General features: G+C 41.3%; 1 protein-coding gene across 1 annotated transcript in view; it reads right to left on the minus strand.

Annotated features, from left to right (window-relative positions):
- The window catches only part of CRB1 (crumbs cell polarity complex component 1), a gene marked incomplete at both ends in the record, with an annotated part of 95,157 nt that overhangs the window by 11,551 nt on the left and 64,713 nt on the right, over positions 1–18,893 (minus strand). Inside the window, 5 exons of the mRNA XM_084211643.1 lie at positions 10,463–10,589; positions 13,505–13,633; positions 14,887–15,793; positions 17,728–17,893; positions 18,284–18,834. Coding sequence (XP_084067769.1) covers positions 10,463–10,589; positions 13,505–13,633; positions 14,887–15,793; positions 17,728–17,893; positions 18,284–18,834 — 1,880 coding nt within the window. The remainder of the gene's footprint in view (positions 1–10,462; positions 10,590–13,504; positions 13,634–14,886; positions 15,794–17,727; positions 17,894–18,283; positions 18,835–18,893) is intronic.

An 18,893-nucleotide genomic window follows, 5' to 3' on the forward strand; every position in this document is an offset into this window, starting at 1 on the left:
ATTGGCTGAGCCCCAGGACAGATGCTCTTTCCCAGGATGGCCAGGCAGGACTCCTCTCAGGCAAACACCCTGGAGTGCAGTCCTCCCTCCTCTGTTCCTGAGGGTCAGCTCCCTGCCCCGTGGGACTATTACAGATTCAAGCCTGCTCTGGTTTTATATATTTTCAGATATTGGAAGGATCTGGCTTCCCCAGCCTCACTGGTGGTAACTGCCTCAAGCCAGTGATGGCCCATTTTGTTAAAGCACCTGGCTCTGGTCATGTTGCAGTGTTCAAGATTGTTCATCCTCTGTCAGAGTTCCACTCTGAAGTCTCACAGACCTGACACTTTGCTTGCTGGCTATCTGTATTTTTCATACCACAAATAGGCCATTCAATTCAACTAAAAATGTGATCAGTGATTTCCAAAATGCTGTTTTGTATGGCCCTGAGTAACTCTTCTGATTGATAACTGCATCCTTCCTTAAAATATTCCCAAACTCATAGGCATTAGCAAGGTAATCAGAAAATATGGTAAGTTATATATATTTTGGCAGAAGTTTCATATATTAGTGTTTTCTCCTGGAAGAATACTTCTCCTTCCTCCTTCATCAGTAATTTTTGGAGAGGATGGAAAGAAATGATCAGAAGCTAGGAATCTTTGACTCCAAATTTTCTGGAAGTGAAGTAAGTTGTTTCAGGTCTCTGGGTCCAGGCCAGTTGCAGTCTGAGCAGCCTGAGCGCTCCTCCAAGGCAGAGTGGGTAGCTGATACTGAATGGAAATTTGGCTTTCCTGCCTACTCCATCTAGAGAACTCCACTGGTTTGGAGATTATTGCTTACAGCAGGTTCTACCAATAATGCTTTAGTAGGTTTAAAGTGTTTAAAGCATCCCAGGGTAGACTCTGGTGTCTCTCTCTCTGTCCACTTCCTAGTGAAGGACAAGATAACACCTGGGCACCTTACAGAGGTGTCTCAAGTGTTCACTTGAAATAATGAATAATTTTTCCTGTGTTCAGCGTTGTCCTCATCTGTTTGACTTTTACAAATCCATTTTACTTATGGTTTTCCTTATTTGTGTGATTTCATTTCCCTCAGGATCACTTTGTGTCTCCAGGATCTCCTTTAGAACCACCCTTGGTTGCCAGAAATGGCAGCACTGGGGGGTTTTTGAGGGATTTTTGGGACTCATCATTCCCCAGACAGATCCACAGCTACCACTGGGGTTCCACTGGCAGTATCACCTACTGAAAGGACAGGTGAAAATTTGGGTGGGATAATGACTTCCAAACCTGCAGAAAGGGACAGAAGACTCTACCTTTACTACTGGCATTAGGTCTACCTTGAAGGATGGGTTGCATTTTCATATGTACAGAAACCAAGCATTTTCTTTCAGCCTGAATGAGGTTTGTGTTTGATTAAAGGAAACAATTAAAATAAGAAAGGACCAAGTGCAATTTTCCATAAGAAACAGCAGTGTCCTGCCTGATTCTCCTGTGCAATATTCTGGTTAGTTCACAAAATTGTAGCATTTGGGATGAAAAAAGGCAACAGTGAAATCCCTGTCTAAAATCTGTGCCTATGCTGCCATTTCACTGAGGACTGGGAGTGAGCCTAGGTAAAACCAGACATCTGCATTAGCATTGGTGAATGCAAAGTGAAATTAGCCTTGCAGAAGAGGTGGTGTTGCCAGGCCCTCCCAGAGCTTAGTCTCTAGTTTGTCATTGATTTTAATTGGGAGCAGGTTTGGGCTTTTCTTTGGAGTTTATTTTGGCTTGGGTTGGGGGTATTTTTGGGTGTGCAGTTTTTTGTGTGTGTGCACGTTTGTTTTATGTTGGATTTTTTTTTGTTGTGTTTTTTTGTTGGTGGTGTTCCAAGATTATCAGCTCCCAGGTGTCAGGCAGGCTGTGCTCACTCTGTGCATCCTGCTCCTGCATAACTGATACAAAGCCAACAGAGGAGAACAGGTCTTGTTTCAGGCTGATCTGGGAAGCAGCTGCACCTTTAATTCACCCACAAATGGTTCCTGCTTGGAGAACAGGGAACAGAGGGTCCTGTCCCTTTGCAGATAAGAAGAGGACAGCTTGTGATGTTAGCAGTGCTTGCCCAGACAGAAAGAGAAGTATTTCCATTTATTTCTGTAATGGATAAATTAGACCCCAAAGTATTAATGTGTTTGAGAATCCCCAGAATCCCTACCCTACCATTTCACAGGGACCACCAACAATCAAAGCTGTCTCCACTGGTGCAAAATCAGTTCACTCTAAATAATTACAAGGATTTGTAAAGCTGCTGATTTCCTTGTCCTTTGATTTACAGCAATACCACATTTTTTACTTCAGTGCTCCTTTTTTTTTTTTTGAAAAATGAATAATTTGTTCTCCCAAATATGATTTGAATAAATTCAAGAACTGTTGTGTTTGCTGCACATTTAGATTGGTAGAATATTTGTATATTTGTGTAATAAGCTCTTCCTCTCATTTAAACAGTTCTGTGTATCAAAATAGATAAATGTTCTTGATCATTTGAAACCAATTTTTTTTCAGATCTCAGGAACAGGAATTATTTTTATTCCTTTTTTCAGGGAGTAATATTCCATAAGCCTAGTAAAGTGTGTAATTCTTTTTAGATCTTATTAGGAATGGAGTTTCATATCAAGAAGTGAAAAATAGAAGAGAACATTAGGTCTCATGAAGCATATAAGAAAAAAATAGGACATAAAATTTAGTATCTGAACAATGCAGGCACAGACTGCATGAATGTGTTATAAAGTGAGCAATGACTGAAGTAAATACCCATGTGATGTGGATGTGGGTCCACAGGGAAAACATCAGAAGGTGAGAATAGGGAAGACAATGCCATTGCAACAGAAAGGATGCTGTACAGACAAAATGTGTTAGTCTGAATATTAAAGTGTTATGTGAACACCGTGCTGGAGCTGATTCCTGTACTGCAGAGTGTTCTCCTGTCATGTGTCATCTGGGCTCCCTTTTCTGCTCTTATTTACCATGCCCATTAAATATTCAACTGCTTTTCACTGATGCGTGCAGCAATCCTGGCCTTGTGAAGAGCTTTCTTGTCTTTCCCAGCTAGGACACATTAGATATCCTTATTGTCTTTGCATCCTAATGTTTTTGTACCTTATGTTGTGACACACATTAAATGTGTTTCATCCAATATCCTTTTAGAAATTTTAGTTAAATCCTCTGTTCTGAATGCAGACTAATACAAAATAGAAAAGGGTATTAAGGCATTGTTCTGCTCTGAAAAACAACTGCAAAAATGGCATTGTGATGTTTACAGTGACCTCCAGAGCAGAGCTGCTCATTTTATAAATCTAAAGATGTTTCTTCTTACCCCACATTTGACCTGGCACTGGGATAAAGCTGAGGCCTCTCTGGCTCCTACCATCAATGGTAATGACTGTGCCATGGTGGGTGATCTGCAACCACACAAATGATGGGAAACAAATAAACTTCAGCTTCTTCCCAGCTCAGTTATGCTGATTCTGCTGGGCTAATAAAAGTAAAAATTTATTTCAGTCATTGAAATAACCTTATTTCAGTAGACTACCATCAGACTGGAAAAGTTTACCTGTGCTGTACAAACAGTTGCCCTGATGAGGGTTTTCTCCAACCCAGTAAGAGTAAATCAGAAGCATCAGGAAATGCCCTTTATGCTTCCAGGGGCAGCCTTGCAGGATGTAAGTTGCATAGCCCAGAGTGTTTATTTCCCTCCCACAGGTCTTGGGAGCCTCAGGAAAGCTGACAGGTGAGAGTTGGCTTCTGGTCATTGATAGCTCTGCTGAGCCAGGGCTTGCTCCCTGCTTGGGCAGGAGTGCCAGCAGGAATGTCACGGCACTGGGGGTGCTGCCAGCGGAGGGCATCAGCTCTGAGCAGGGATTCAGCCCTTTCTCCCCTGCCCCTCAAGCACTGCTGGGCTCAGTGGGATGTCAGAAAGTGCTGGTAAGAGGTTTTAAACCCCTCTGGTTTCCTGAGCTTGTATCATTAGAGGCACCTCACCCACAGTGGAAATAGGACAGGGCCTTCAGAGAACGGTGTCATTTTGGAAATGTTACACTGTCCATCAGACTTTCCCAAGGGGCTGCAAGAGCTCTGGAGAAGACAGAAGTCCCAGCAGGTACAAACATGCTCCTCATTAAGGCCCCAGCCTGCTGCTCCCCAGGAGCCCTGGGACTGTGCAGGGGAGCCTGGAGCTGACCCCATGTGGGGAGAGCCTCTGCTCCCTCCTGCAGGCTGGGACAGCTCCAAGGAGCTTTTCTGGGACCTGGGCACCCACAGCTCCTCCGCTCCTGCTGGGTGAGCAGCAGGTGAGTGGCCTGTCTGGAACTCAGGCTGGCAGCACTTTTCAGTTGACTTACCCAGCTTTACTTGTTCATTTTACCACAGTCCTGAGGCTGGCAGCTGAAAATCACTGTCTTAGTGTTGTCAACGTTGGGTATTCACTCTTAGGGCAAGAATAAAAATTATCATATTGCCTTAAAATATATTTTATTAAGAATTTTAATTTATTTTTTTTAATTTGTGTTTTATTTATATTTCTCTATTGCTCTCAAGGTCTTCTCTTGGGAGGTCTAGCAAAGTATCTGCTTATGTGGATGCTGAAATATCTGTATAGGATCGGGAATACCAAATATCTAGGGCCGAATTTTTCAGTTTGAAGGTGCTTCCAATATAGCTAAACTAATTTTCCAATTTTCCTATTTTTTCCAATATTTCTACCCAATCTCACAAGTGAAAAAATTCTAAAGTATGAAAGGGACCATCTGCAGTAGGAAAGAGCATAAATTCAGGACAAGAACAAATCTGTACTGATGGCAAAGAGAACAAAGTACTCTCAGAGTTTTGCAATCTCCAGACAGAAACTGATGGGAGTACTGGCTTTAGAACTAGTGCAGAGTGGAAACTTAACCTGCATGGGCTGTAATTGCCATTAGATCACTCTGGAGGCCTTAAAACCAAAATGCTGTTGATGTTTCTGTGTACAAGGTAGAGCTGTACAAGAGCGAGGCATGCAGGTAAAGCCCCAGTGAGACTGGGGGAAAACAGTCTGGTTGTTACATTCCTGATGTCCGTGTCTTTTAGTCAAATGATAATTATCCATTAATAGCCTCATAAGTATGAATATGTAAATGCCTATGGAATGCATTATTCATGAATCACCAGGCATTAATTATTGTAATTAAGTATCATTTGCTACGTTCATATTACTAACCCTTCCAGTTAATGAATACATTAACTAATCACTGTAGAGCAGATTCAATCAAAATTCCCTGTGTCTGTGCTATGGAAGCCTGAGAGAGTTTTATTGAATTTAGATTCAATATTGAACATATCCAACATGCTTATCAGTGTATTTTTAATGACATTAAGTGTGAATCATAACCTCCAGTGCATGATGCTTGTCCTTGTGCCCGGGAGGATGGAACGGTACCAGCTGGAAGAGAACGTGGAAGAGCAGCGGTGCAGCACACGGCAGCAGCTCTGTGAACCAAGGACAGCTTCAATTCTGGGACATGAAATCCACCTCCACTTTCAAGTCTCATGTATATTCACATGTACAATAGGAGAGGGGCTGTGTTTTGTGGGGGAGGGCTGTCCCAAAGGTGCTGCTGGTGACAACGTTCAAGGAACAATTCCAAAGCTCAGCTGGAGCTGTTTGCCAGGCGGTGCCAGCGCCTGCAGGACACAGCCCTGGCAGGATGTGCTCCCAGTCTGATGGGGCTCAGGCACTCCTGAAACACCAAGTAAAATGAACAACCCAACACTGGGTTTTGTCTTTACTCCCTGGAGATCCATTTCAACTAATGGTAATCTCAGTACCACAGAAAGAAGATTTGCTGCAGCTTTTATTTCACTGCCTTTTTAGGGTTATAGTTCTCAAAACCAGGCCTTGTGGGTTTTGAAGTAGAAATTTTGAATAATTTATTGCAAACAAGAGTTTCATTATTTTTGGGGAGAATCACTAACTCAAGACATAAATATATAAGTTCAAGTGCTGAAAGTTAATATAAACAAGTAAAATGCCCTATTGGCTGAACTTTTGGCTGTCAGGGCAGAAAAAATATTTGCAAAGAAAGAATGAAATCTTATTTCATCACTGTTAGTTTGAAGCAGATTTTTTCCTATTTTGAGGTTCACCAATGTACTGTAGTCATGTGAAGTGAGTAAATGATTATTGGATCTAGTTTCCTCAGTAATCTGGGAGTAAGAAAATCTAAATAAGTATGTATCAAGGATATTTTCAAATTCACAAACACATGAGCTATTTGTAGTTAATATTGTTATAAGATACAGCTGCAGAGAGGGCTCAGTCAGAGCCTGGATTTTTAAGAGCTAGAAGTAAGAACAATGGTCAGTAAAGACAATCTGTCACTCCCTGGAGTCACCTACTCAGTGAAAACCCCCTTGTGTATTTTCACAAGCACAGTAAAGAATATGCTTTCGTTCATCCCACAGCTGATGCAAATCCCTTTGCTCTCCCTTCCAGTGTCTCCATCACTGCTGTCTTCTCCCTCTTTTCAGAAATCTAAATTCTGCCTCAAGCCCAAACACTGTTAGTTATCATTACCCAGCTTTATGACTGACATCTGGCATCTGAAAACCAGTTTGAGTCTCAGTACCACAGAAGGATCCATTACAGATATTACCAACATGGAGCATCACAAGCCATGCCTCCAAAAATCATGACCTTGTTTTTTGGCTTTCTTTCATTTGCATGTCTTGTATCCCTCCTCTAACTCTGAGTATATCGAGATGATGTTTTCCCAACTTCTTCTCAATGCCCAAAATAGTAGGAGTGTGTTTTGAGATCTCTTTTTTTTTATAAATACTGATTTTCCACAAAAGCATGAACTCAGCAGGGAGTTTGTGTTCTTAATTTAAAAAAAAATCAACTAGCAAAAGATTTGAAGTACAGTTGCAACACTGGAGATGTGTGAAGTTCTTGCTATGATATCTTAATATAAAGTGTGAATAATGGCCTTTTCAGCCCCCTTGAATTCTAAAAAATCTTAGCAATTGGATGTTTTTACAAAAAAGGTTCGTACTCTGTGTCATTATTCATCCAGCTATTTTTTTCATGTTTGCTTTTATACCTGTTTCCCTTTATTTCTCTGACACCTGCATCTCTTAAAAAAATATAGAAAATTATTTCACTAAATCTGGCACTTGTTTATTTATTTTTTGACTTTTAAAAGTAGAAATACCAAGTCTGCAGTAGTGCAGCTGGGGTGGTTGGAGTGGCTGAAGAGCTCCAGTGGGAAGCACCTGCCTGACCCTGCCCTTCCAGAACTCCTGGAAAACTCTGGGATGAAGCAACCTTAGTTGGTGTGTGGTGTTCCTGAGAAGTGTTGAGAAATCATGGCACACTGAAAGCAAATGAAGAGAGCCATCAGCAGGAAATGAGGAGCAGACATAAAGAGACAAAGGCAGAAGGTTTATTTGGTGTACAAAGGTAGGAAATTATGTACACGTGCACAATGCAGTTGAGGATACAGAAGTACAAAGAGGAAGAGAGCAGCATTTCTGAGGCTGAGGATGTTTCATGATGACAAGGCATTAGAGGAAGGAAAGAATTCAATTACAGGTGAGTGTTTTCAGTAAAAGAAAGAGAACTGATGCCCTGCTAATTGAGTTTAGAATAGTAACTTGCATTTTGCTGTAAATTAATATAAAACCTGTGTTTAATATTGCATAACCGCTCCCATCAAGTGTCTACTATTGAATAGAAAGAGCATTGGAATCTCTATACAAATGGACTCTTATTGTTTTCACATTTTGAATATAGGTCTAATGCCAGACATACTGTTATTACATTTATTGCTTTCTACCTTTCCTCATCATTAAGACCATGATGAAATTTTTGCTTAATGTAGTGTGTCCTGTAGTGCATACTCTATAAAGTACATAATGGTTCCATTTAGTTATGTGGAAACTGAACTAAACCCAGTGAGGAAATAAAACCAAACCCAACTTCATTATTTTCTTAATTATAGTTATTTAGGGAAAAAAAAATTGTTTGAACAGCTTTGATTAGTAGCAGCACTTTTTTCATGTGAATTTTTAAAATGTCTTATTTCTTTGTCTTTAGTAGCATTCTGAAATAGGACAGTTTTTATTTCAAGTTATTTCTGATTAATTTTTCATTTTTCATTTCAATAGTACTGAACTGAGAAATGCTTTTAGCTATGATTAAATGAAAATTACAGTTTGGAACAAAATTCCCAACATAAGATGCTTTTATTTTAAATTTCCCCACATTAAAGCAATTTTCCAAAATGTTCCAAATTTCCAATGTTTCCAAATGTTCCAAATCTCCAATATGCAGTTTGGTTTTGTTTTTTTCTCTTTGCCTGTGTTCTATAATTCCCAGTATTACATGTGACTGCCAGTAAGATAACTAAACCTATATCTGGTAGTATATATAGTTTTCTTTCTGACACTGCTACATTAATTTCATCCCCAGTGCATTCCCATCTAGTGTTTATTGATTGCTTACAAAGAGAAAATGATTTTCTGGATAAATTTATGTATTTTTTATATTATATATATATATAAATACAAAATTATTTATAATTATTTTTAATAAGAGTTTAACAAAAAATTTCCCTAATCTTTTTCAGGTATGATAAAGCCAGCAAAGAAATCAGCCTTGTGTACAATTCTCTTAGGTAAATACACTGTGCTTAATTTTCATACTAAGGCGGATGCTAGGGAACAGGAATATGTGGCAGGGATGAATCATAATTTTTTCCCACAAATGTGCAAAAGTTTTTTTGGTTTTTTCCTCTCCCCTAAAAGAGGAGTAGGGTTTTTAACAGCAGAAGTGTTGCTGCATTTGTGTGCAGAAAAATAACAGACCTGGGGGCATTTATGAAAGGTGGAAAATAAAAAATAATCTTGATCCACTGTCTGATCCATATCCTGCTGTGGCAAAACAGAAACCTTAAATTCTCACTTAGACACATTTCAGGGTGTCCTAATGCCACTGGAGATTTAAAGGGGGGATTTGCTTTTTCTGGATGCACCAGGTCCAACCTGCAGCGAGTAAGGGAGGACAGGGGCAGGTTTGAAGTGGGGGAAACTGATATCAGGGATTTCAAGGACTTCTCCAAAAGATCAATTGTTCCCTCTGGAGTCAGAAAACCTCCCAGAATGGTGTTAGTCTTTACAACTCTGCTAGCTGCCATAGAGCTGATAACAAAACACCACCCTATATGCACTTGTTCTGTGGAATCCTCTCTCAAGGACACTATTCAAATGACTAAAAGGGATAGAGGATCTCTGCAAATATAATAATGAATGTCCAAATAAATTACTTCACCATTCATAAATGAGGTTTTTGTCTCAAAGAGTAGTTAAAAACCAAAAATACCCTCACTTCTTACAAATGTTTAGTATTTAACAATGTATTTCAGTTGTGTCTGCACTCTCAAAGGTAACTACAAAGATATTTTGCCATAATATTTTTGTTAAATCTCATAATTTTTCGGTCCTTTTTTTCATTTTTTAAAGAATCCATGGACAACCAGCCCAACTGCCTTGCTTGCTTCTTAAGAAGGAAAAATCCCATCATTTTTTTGACTGATGACACTGACCTACTAATAAGTAAAACAGATTTACTTAAAATTATAGAAACCTTTAAACAAACAGCAAATCTGTGATTTCAAGTCTGAGACACTTAGTGGGCCTTTCTTGAAAGGGGGAATGTTGGTAAAGATTAAGATGGTTGTATTTTATCCCAGTGTAGTCCATTGGAGGTGTAGAGGCTACTGGAGCAGAGGATCAGGATTAGTGATATCAGTGCAGGATTGACACTAATTCAAATGGAAGTGGGAGCATCCTCAGCATGTTGTCAATTCCTAATCCAAACCATTACCTAATTAGCCAAAAATATCCCTCATGATTTCACAGGTGTGAGGCCTAACTGCCAAAGGAACAGCAATAAACATGGTGCGTGATGTAAAAATAGAGATTACCTGCAAGATTTAATTTAAGATCAGAATTATTGAAGACACTGAGTCTGCCACTCACTGCAGTAGGGTTTGAATGCCACCCTCAGTAAATGTGACAGTTGTGTTGCCTGTTAGTTGTCCCACTGTCACCCACTGGCAGTGTTCATGTGAAATGCTCTGGTGAAGGTGGGGTGAACTCTTTAACATCTGCTAGCATTTGTTCTAAAACTCAATCAATTAACTAAGCCAGATCTGAAACGATTCATAGAAAAACCATTCAAAGAAATATAAAACAAGATTTAAAACTGATATTTGTATTGCTTTGCTAATCTGGTTAGTCAAGGCATCTTCTGCTGCAGTAAAACACAAAAGTTTAAAGACTGCTCAGTAGTCTTCCTGATCACCCCACTCGACTGCTGGCTCATCATCCATTCGCAGGATGAGATAGGAGAGGAGCTGAAAGAGGTTCTGCCACAAGAGCAAAGAGACAAAGAAGGAGAGGTCGCTTACATCGATCTCACAGCGGTCACCGGCAAAGTTGACGTCGCACAGGCAGTGGAACTTGTTGAGCAGGTTCTGGCAGAGGCCCCCGTTCAGACATGGGTCAGAGCTGCACTCATCAATGTCCTTCTCACACCTGCAGGAAAGACTGCAAACAGTCAGCCTCAGGAACCGGGCACCCAGTGCTTCCAGCAGGCGCGTGTTGGATTCGGCAGCTTTGGGGAAGAGGAGGATGCTCCGGGGCACCATTCTGCACGTGTTTGTGGTTTTATTAACTGGCTGGTGAGCCCCACTCAAACCCTGAACTTCCTGCATGGTTTCCAAACACAGACAGTCAAGCAGGTAATTTCAGCTGTAAAGCACTTCATGGTTACTGGTGCTTAGCAAAGTGCAATGCAGGTTCTTGTGTGATCTCAGAGCCAGCTCTGGGGCAAGTCCTGCTGACAGCTTGCTTGTCCTTGTCATTGTTCCAGGAGCTGAGGGCACAGTTCCCCTCTCAGCACTCGGGATATAAGTCAAACAAATGTGTGTTTTTGCCAGCTGAGTGCTCCTAGAAATATTCACCTGCTTTTTGGGCGGGTTTTTTTAACCTTTTTATTGCTTCCCTCAGTTTGGAATGCCAATAGATCCCAGCACAATTTCCTATCCAGTTGCTCTGAGAGGGGCCCCAAAAAGGTAAGAATGGTGCAGGACAGGTTTCATTAAATGTTGTTGAGCTAATTCTGGCAATACAGAAATTTGAGTTATAATTTCTCAAGGCAGCCAATAGAAGGATAATGAGGGATGTGTAAGACTGTTTGAAAACTACTGATTTGGTGATTTTCTGCTCTGACAATATTCCCTTTTAATTCCCTGCTCCCTTTTATCAAATAATGCTAACAGTTAATCCTATTTTTTCCAGGTAAAAATACAGGTTTATAATTGGAGAAGAATGTGAGAAATTCTCTCTGAATTTTAAGGAATTGCTTTGTTCAGTCATATTCATAACCAAGCAATAAACATATTAATCTTACATCAGAGAAGAGCATTTTTTATATTAAACACTCTTACTCTATTCTAATTTAAACTTCTTTCAATAGCTTCCTTAAATATTAAATTATATTAATATACTTCAAAGACCTAAGTTATTTATCCAATGCACAAAAATTTTATAGCTATGAAATTACCTATGAAAATTTTTAAAAAGCCAACAACCTCTCAAATCTTCTGGGGAATTGGGTACCTGAATCCACTGAGTTTCAGGAGCACTTAAAAACCCAACTCCCTTTATGTAATTTTGAAAGTTCCAGCCTGAATTACATGACAAATTTGTTTTTGAAAGAGAGCTCTATCTTTTTGGAGATTAATCTATACACATTTCCCTTTCCACCTGCTATTAAGTCCACTGGGATTTTTTTAATGTGATCCCAAGTTAATTGATTGGCATAGAATTTCTCTATACTGTGCACCAGAGGCTTTCTGAGGGCTGAAATGTTGTCTTAAAGGAAAATGCCTGCTTTATCAGTCTAATACAGAAATATACAAAGGGCTTTGGTTTTAATATTCTTATTAACAGATATATTTGAATTTGTTCTGGAAAAAAAGAAAGAAAAAAGTAAAAAAAAAGGGATGAAATGATCTGATTTGATCTAGTGAGACCCCCAAGCACGGAAGCACTGCTGGTTTATGGTTTGGCAGCCTGGAGGAGCAGAGGCCAAATGGTCCATTTGAGAGGCTGCAGGAGAGAGCCTGGCTGCCACAGGCAGTTCCTGCAGCTCGCCGGGCACGGGCTCCTCACGAGAACCTTGGGAACTGTAAAAGAGAGATTACTGCCAGCCACTGGGATGGATGGAAGGAAGGCTCATTCCCAAAGCTGCAGTTAGCAGGTAGGCTGGCAGGGGAGGGAGAAGGGAAAAGTGCTTTCCTGCTGCCTCTAAGTCCCAAGAAATACATGCAGTACAGAAGTGGCTATGAATATGCTTTTACGTCTTAAAATTTTATTTTATTGTATCCTTTCCCCCTTGTTGAATATTGTGAGGTGGTACACAGGCGACCTGGCTGTTAACAGTGCAATTCAAGTGTGTCTGCCAACCACACTGTGCACTGAGTGGGTGGAAATCTTCATTTCACGTCTTTTATAGCCTACTGTACTCTTTCCACAAAATCAGTGGGCTCAGAAGTTTTTGAGAGAATGAAAACCTTTTGTTGGAAACTTCTCTGTGTTACAGCTTGGTCCTGTTGAACTTTAGGATATTATACTCTGACATAATGCCAGTTTCACCTGGAGCATGTACAGTTTTTCCTGTCTCTCTGTCCAAAATGCCCTTACCTGTTCAGGCTATGACTGTGACAATGCCTTCCTAGATTTCTGCAGCGCCTGATGCCTGCCCTGAGGCTCTCAGCCCTCTCTGCTCCAGAGCTCTTTGAAGGCCAGTATTAAGTGTGAATTGGGCTACAAGATACAAATTTCACTGTGAGGAAGGTCCCTCTGCTCCAGGCTAAACAATAACATGCATGAAGTGTTCCTTAATCTCTTCTAAAAGTATTTATTCAGCATTCAGTAAGAAAGCATGGTATACCATGCCACCAGGTGTGCCACCTCTTACCATCCCTGGGATAGAACAGATTGTATATTGACAGCACAGACACGTGAAAATGGAACAGCTCTGCAGATTCATGTGCCAGAGCATGTAGCTGGTTTAGGTGTATGAGCAGGATATGTGTGTGTCCCCACCTATGGAAAGGCAACATTTCAACTTGTCATATGAACATTTGGCACAGAAACAAAAAAAGGCACAGAGAGGCCAGTGTGCATTGCTGTTTAAGAATTAATATCTTGGGCTGGATTACTGGTGCTGTATTGGACTAAACCTTGCTGCACTAGTTTGTAATTTTTGTCCAAAACCACAATGCTCCAGACCCTCAGAGTCACTCTAGCAAGGAACTCCTGCACTATAAATCAGCTGCTTTGTCTGTATTTCTGCCAGAGGGCTGGCTGTTAGCCTCTGGACTCTTTTGGAACAGCTTTGGGAAGAGGTGCTCCCCAAGGGTGTGCAGGACAAAGGCTCTCACCGTTCTCCCACGAAGCCTGGCAGGCACACACAGCTCAGCTCCCCGCCCAGGTCGCTGCAGTTGCCGTAGTTGAAGCACGTGAGGTTCCTCTCCTCGTTCCCACACACTGTGTAAGGCAATCTTCGGTACCTGGGCACACAAGAAGGCAGCAGCAGTCATCTGCACTGTCCTTGTTTCTGGATGTCTCCTGCTCTCTCAGCTGAAGCAGGGGAGCAGGGTATTGCCCAAAGGAATGAGAGCTGCAGCTCAGATTTAAGACTCCCAGAACATGTTATGCCTAACTTTTTAAATTTGATTAATTTTTCTTTTCCAAATATTTACTGGCAAATTAATGATTCATTTATCATAAAAAATAGAAAATGGACATCACTCTACTTACATTACTAATGTGGTTCTCTGTGATGCCTGGACAGCTTAGTTTAAGAGTTCAAAAGAGAGAGACTTAACATACAAGATAAAAAATATTGGGCCACCATAAGGCATCTTCAAATCTGAGGATGTCCTTACTACCCAAAAAAAAGTCAACAAAACCTGTTAATTTAGTAATTATATCCTAAAGGATAAAGTAATTATATCCTGTAATTGGCTAGCATGAAGATGATTGTCTGCATCCTTTGGGCTGCAGCAGACTGGATTTGTTGGGGTCCTCTGAAGGAAGGAGAAGGATTTTGCCTTCTTGGAGAGGAATTGGACATGCTTAGAGGGCAGATTTTTATGGATGTGCAGAGAAGGGCAGTTAAAGGGAAAAGCCTGAAGCCTTTCTAGAGGAGAGTCTGGGAGGAATAGGAAACAGCATGTAAGCAGTGTCAGAAGCAATGGCAAAAGTGGCTTGTGTGCAGCCACCAGGACTGAGAGTAAGCTGGGAGTAAAAGACCATCCCAGAAAAGGTGCTGTGGGTGGGGAGAGAAACTACTTCTTTTCCTATTATTATTTTCTCTTACCAACTCTGAATTCCTGCATTTATAGCTCTAGAGCAATATTACTGTAATAAAATATTGGTTTAGAGATTTAAAAACTTTAAGATTTTTTTTTCTGAAAAGAAGATGTAGCACATGTATTTTCAAGCTCTGGAAGACTTGTAATCTTGTCATCAGAGAGCTCACAGGACCAATGCTGACAGCAGAACAGGGCAGCAGAGCTGTGCCTTGTTCCTTCAGTCCTTGTCTCATCAGTCTCTGCCTGAGCTGGCAGCTCTCCACTGTCTTAGTCCACATCTAATTGATCTGTACAACTTTCTGTACTCTTCATACATTGACTCTGCAGCCATGATTAATACAGAGACAGATGCAAAGCATCTGTGTTTAAAACAAAGACATCAGGGATATAAAAGGCCTTCAGAAGAGATTTGACAAAACCTTACAGGTCAGCCTTGTTTACAGTACCTGCAAAACCTCCCTGTGAAGTTAGCAGCACACAGGCAGGAGTATCCATTAATCCCATCAACACAGGTGGCCCCATTCACGCACTGGTGGCCATGGCAGTCATCTATGTCCTCCTCACAGGTCTCCCCAGTGTAACCAGGCTCACAGCTGCACTCATAGGAGGCAATCCCATCTGTGCAGTTCCCATGGATGCAGGGGTTTGAAGAGCACTCATCAATGTTGACTTCACAGTAGGTGCCAGTCCATCCATCGGGACATACACAGCGGTAGGAAGTGTAGAAGTCTTCACAGATCCCCCCATGCATACAGGGGTCAGAGCTGCAGAAATCTACCTGCAAACAGCCAGTAAGAGCAGGGTTGGCAGATATTTTGAGAAATTGCTCCTCTTGAGGTTTTTTGGTAGGGATGTCAGCATTTTCGAAGTAGGAGAGATAAATGCCACTGATTTCTATGGTGCTCATGCACCCTCTCAGGCCATCCAGGCTGTCAAAAGCCTTGTCAGCCACGTAGATGTCTGTCTCTTCTCTTAAAAAGTTGAGGTTTCCTGCAGCAGCTGTGCTGGTTGCCGTGTCTTTCTTGCTGTCTATATCCATGTGCCATCTGGAGGACTGGGACAGGGGCTCCACCATTGAGACCATCACTCGGTGCCATTTGCCATCGCTCACAGGCACTGAACTCGCCAGGGTCAGCCTGTAGAAGCTGTTGCCACTTTGTAATTGAAACAGGAGTTTGGAGTTGTGGATGCTGATGATGACAAACTCGGGCTCCCTCTCTGCATACAGCAGGATCACGTCAGTGTCCCTGGTCCGAAAGCCAAAGATGATATTGGTGAGGTCTCTGCTGATTTTCCCGTTGCTCCTGTAAAATATCGCGCTGCTCCGGCCGCTGAACACCGCGTTAGCGAGACCTGTGCAAAGACAACAATTGAGAAACCAGGCCAGTTCTACACCAATACACGTGGAAAGATGTCTCTCCAGTGCACAAGCCATGTAACTGCTTTTGGGTTTGCTGGAAGACAGTCAAATACCACCAGTGTTTCAGTTATGCTGGTCTGCCCCTCAAGGCTGTGGAATTTACAGGGCAGTGCCAGCATCAGCTATAATCACATCCAAAGCGTACTGCTTTGCATCATTTCAGGTTACCACTCCAACATACAATTCTGCATTACTGTTATCTCTCTATTTCAAAAAGAGACATACATTTGTCACTTTATGATTGTTTCCTAAGCACAGGCAGCCTAGTTATTCCCCATGACAGATCTGGATGGGGTGAACACTTCTTCCCAATTCCTTTTTTCTTGGGTGAGTCTTTAGATGTTTTATGAAGTATTTGATTGGATCCCAATTTCATCTCACCGATGCAAAAGGATGAATTTAATGGAAGTCACTTGATGGAAAGCCCTTCAAAATCCCTGTGAGCAGTTGTGCCTGTCATGTCCAAAGCCAGCTTCTCCTGGTGGGCAGGCACTGCCAGAGCCCTGTGCAGGTGGGACTGGGAGGGCAGCAGGACTCAGCTCACACTGCTGTGAGTGAAAAGTGATGGGCAGCATTGTGGCAGCTTTATGGACATCTTCACAAAGGTATTTGACACCTTTCATTAGCATGGTTTCTACTAAAATGCACTTACTCACTGGGCTGTAAATTTAAATGTTCTAAGGTTTCTGAGGATTTTAGACAGGGAGGAGGGACATGAAGGAATGTCTTCTGTCTGTACCTCAGAAAAAAATAGCTTTGAAAGATCTAAGATAAGATGGGTTTCTGAGCTATCTCTGAGCTTAGTAAATCTTGAGGAAAGGAATCCTGGGAATCCCAGTATGAATTCATCCACTTCATGTCCTGACGCCGAGGCAGCAGAGGTGTAACTGCATTTCCTGGTGCAGCAAATGTGGTGTCTTTCTCATGGAAAAAGTTTCCTCAGAGGAAATCATACTAAAAGAAAGTCAGAGTTTTTCAAGATTACTCCTGGTTTATGAGATATTTTCAAATATCTTGTAAACCAGCTGAGTTTTTTTTTGTTTTGTTTTGGATTTTTTTTAGCAGAAGACACAAGACAGAGAATTCACTGCCCAGGAAAGCTTTTATTTCGTTATCCTGTGTTGAACAAGAAGTTTATCCTGTAGCTAAGAATAAAACTAGTTAAAAATGCAGTTCTGTAGTGCAGGAATTTTTGAATATCTATTAGGGAAACTCCCTACTGTTGCCACATAAACCAGCACAGAAATCTAAAGGGGGTGACCTTGAATCATTGAAAGTATAAATGAACTTGAGTTTAGCAGAAGGAAACAGCTCAGGTGCTTTTCACTTCACTGTCTCTGAGTGAATGGTCATCAGTTTCCAAATGGATTACTTGGCATGCAGGTGCTTCTTATGAAGGCACTGCTCGAGCAACTGTACTACAGGTATTGAGGTGACTTTCTCCAAAGTTATTCAAGATTTAAGAAAATCAAATGATGCAATGGAAGTTATGTAGCTTGTCTTTTCAGGAAGTTGGAGAACATTCTAGGGTTAATCCAACACTGGATATCCTCTTAGTGCTTTGCAGTGGAAGTGTGAGGCAGCAGACTGAGCTATGGGACAACCTTGACTAGCTGGGCTGAGTCAAAATCAAAGTTCCTATGAACATCAGTGCCTGAGTCAGGGGTCTGGGGGAGAATTTCTGGGTTTGGTAGGGCAGACTCTTCCCATTAACATTATTTAAAATTGACATAACTATTATTTTAATGCAGAAGTAACTTTGAATGAGCTTTAAAGGCAGTGAATACTTTGTTTCAAGGAAATACTGCTGAAAATGCCTATTGCTGCTGATCTCCAAAGATGACTGGAACAACTGAAATGTACCTACATTCAAATCCTTGGTGCACCAGCTGGCATTGTGCTTCGTGAGGACAGGGCCCAAGCTCACACCACTTAACTTCCTCACACGCCTTCCCCACGGTGTTAGGGGGGCACGTGCAAGTGAAGTCGTCCCAGATCGAATAGCACACACCGCCGTTGTGGCAGGGGTTGGACTGGGGGAGAGAGAAGAGAGAGGCTCAGTGTGAATCAAGGCTGTTGGATACCCAACTCTGGGCATGGCATGGGGAACTGTTTGGCAAAAAGAAGTTTTCTTTCTATTTCAGATGGAAAATTATAAAGACCAGTATCATGACATGTTCAATAATTAGTGAAAAACAGTATTCCAATCTCAAAATTCTTTCGTTCTCCCCTATGCAAATACATTTTGCTTCTGATACTCATCATATATAGCATAGCTTAACAAAACCTGCTCTTTCTAGCATTTTTGCATGTTTTCCTAACCTGTCATTATAATCAAACAATGTGTGGGAACATACTAAAAACATTTTTAAAAATTCCCCGTTATAAGCATGTGAAAATGCTCTGAAAAATGTTGTTCTTACCTTGCAGAGGTTGTCACCAGTGCAGCCTTGGGTGACATTGATCAGAGTTCGGTTGAGAAGAGAATTTGGTGGATTGGTGATGGGGAAGAATTCCAGCAGCTGGTTATTCACTCTTACATCTTGGATACAGCCCTTGAAATACCTGCCATTTCTGTCAGTTTCTTTGTTATCTGGTAGGCCTCCAATGTAAAGAATATCCTTACTTTGGATGGTTAGTGCTGGAGTAGAAATAAAGCCTAGGTAGTGAGAAGACTGGAACAACTCCATCTTATTTGGTTCTATTTTTAAGGTTATTAAGTAAAAGTTTCCATCGTTCACTGAGTGTTTCCCTAATAGCTTCATGGAATTTAGAGCTAGCATGGTGAGTTTCCCACCTTCCAAATAGACTCTCATGTAGAGGTAAGTGCTGTTTCTCAGAGCCAGTAACAAGCCAGAAGGTTTGCGTGTTCGGACAAACATTGATATGATGAAGTTCTCATTCTGAGTGGAACCAACAGGAAAAGCAGCATAGCCTGAGGAGTCCTCAGATCCAAACCGGCCTGGGATGTACTCTTGAGGTTAGAGATATGGGAAAAGGGAAAAAAACAAAAAGAAAAGAAGGAAGAAAAAT

Source organism: Fringilla coelebs (assembly GCF_963513975.1).
Source record: "Fringilla coelebs genome assembly, chromosome: 9".
NCBI classification, from domain to species: domain Eukaryota; kingdom Metazoa; phylum Chordata; class Aves; order Passeriformes; family Fringillidae; genus Fringilla; species Fringilla coelebs.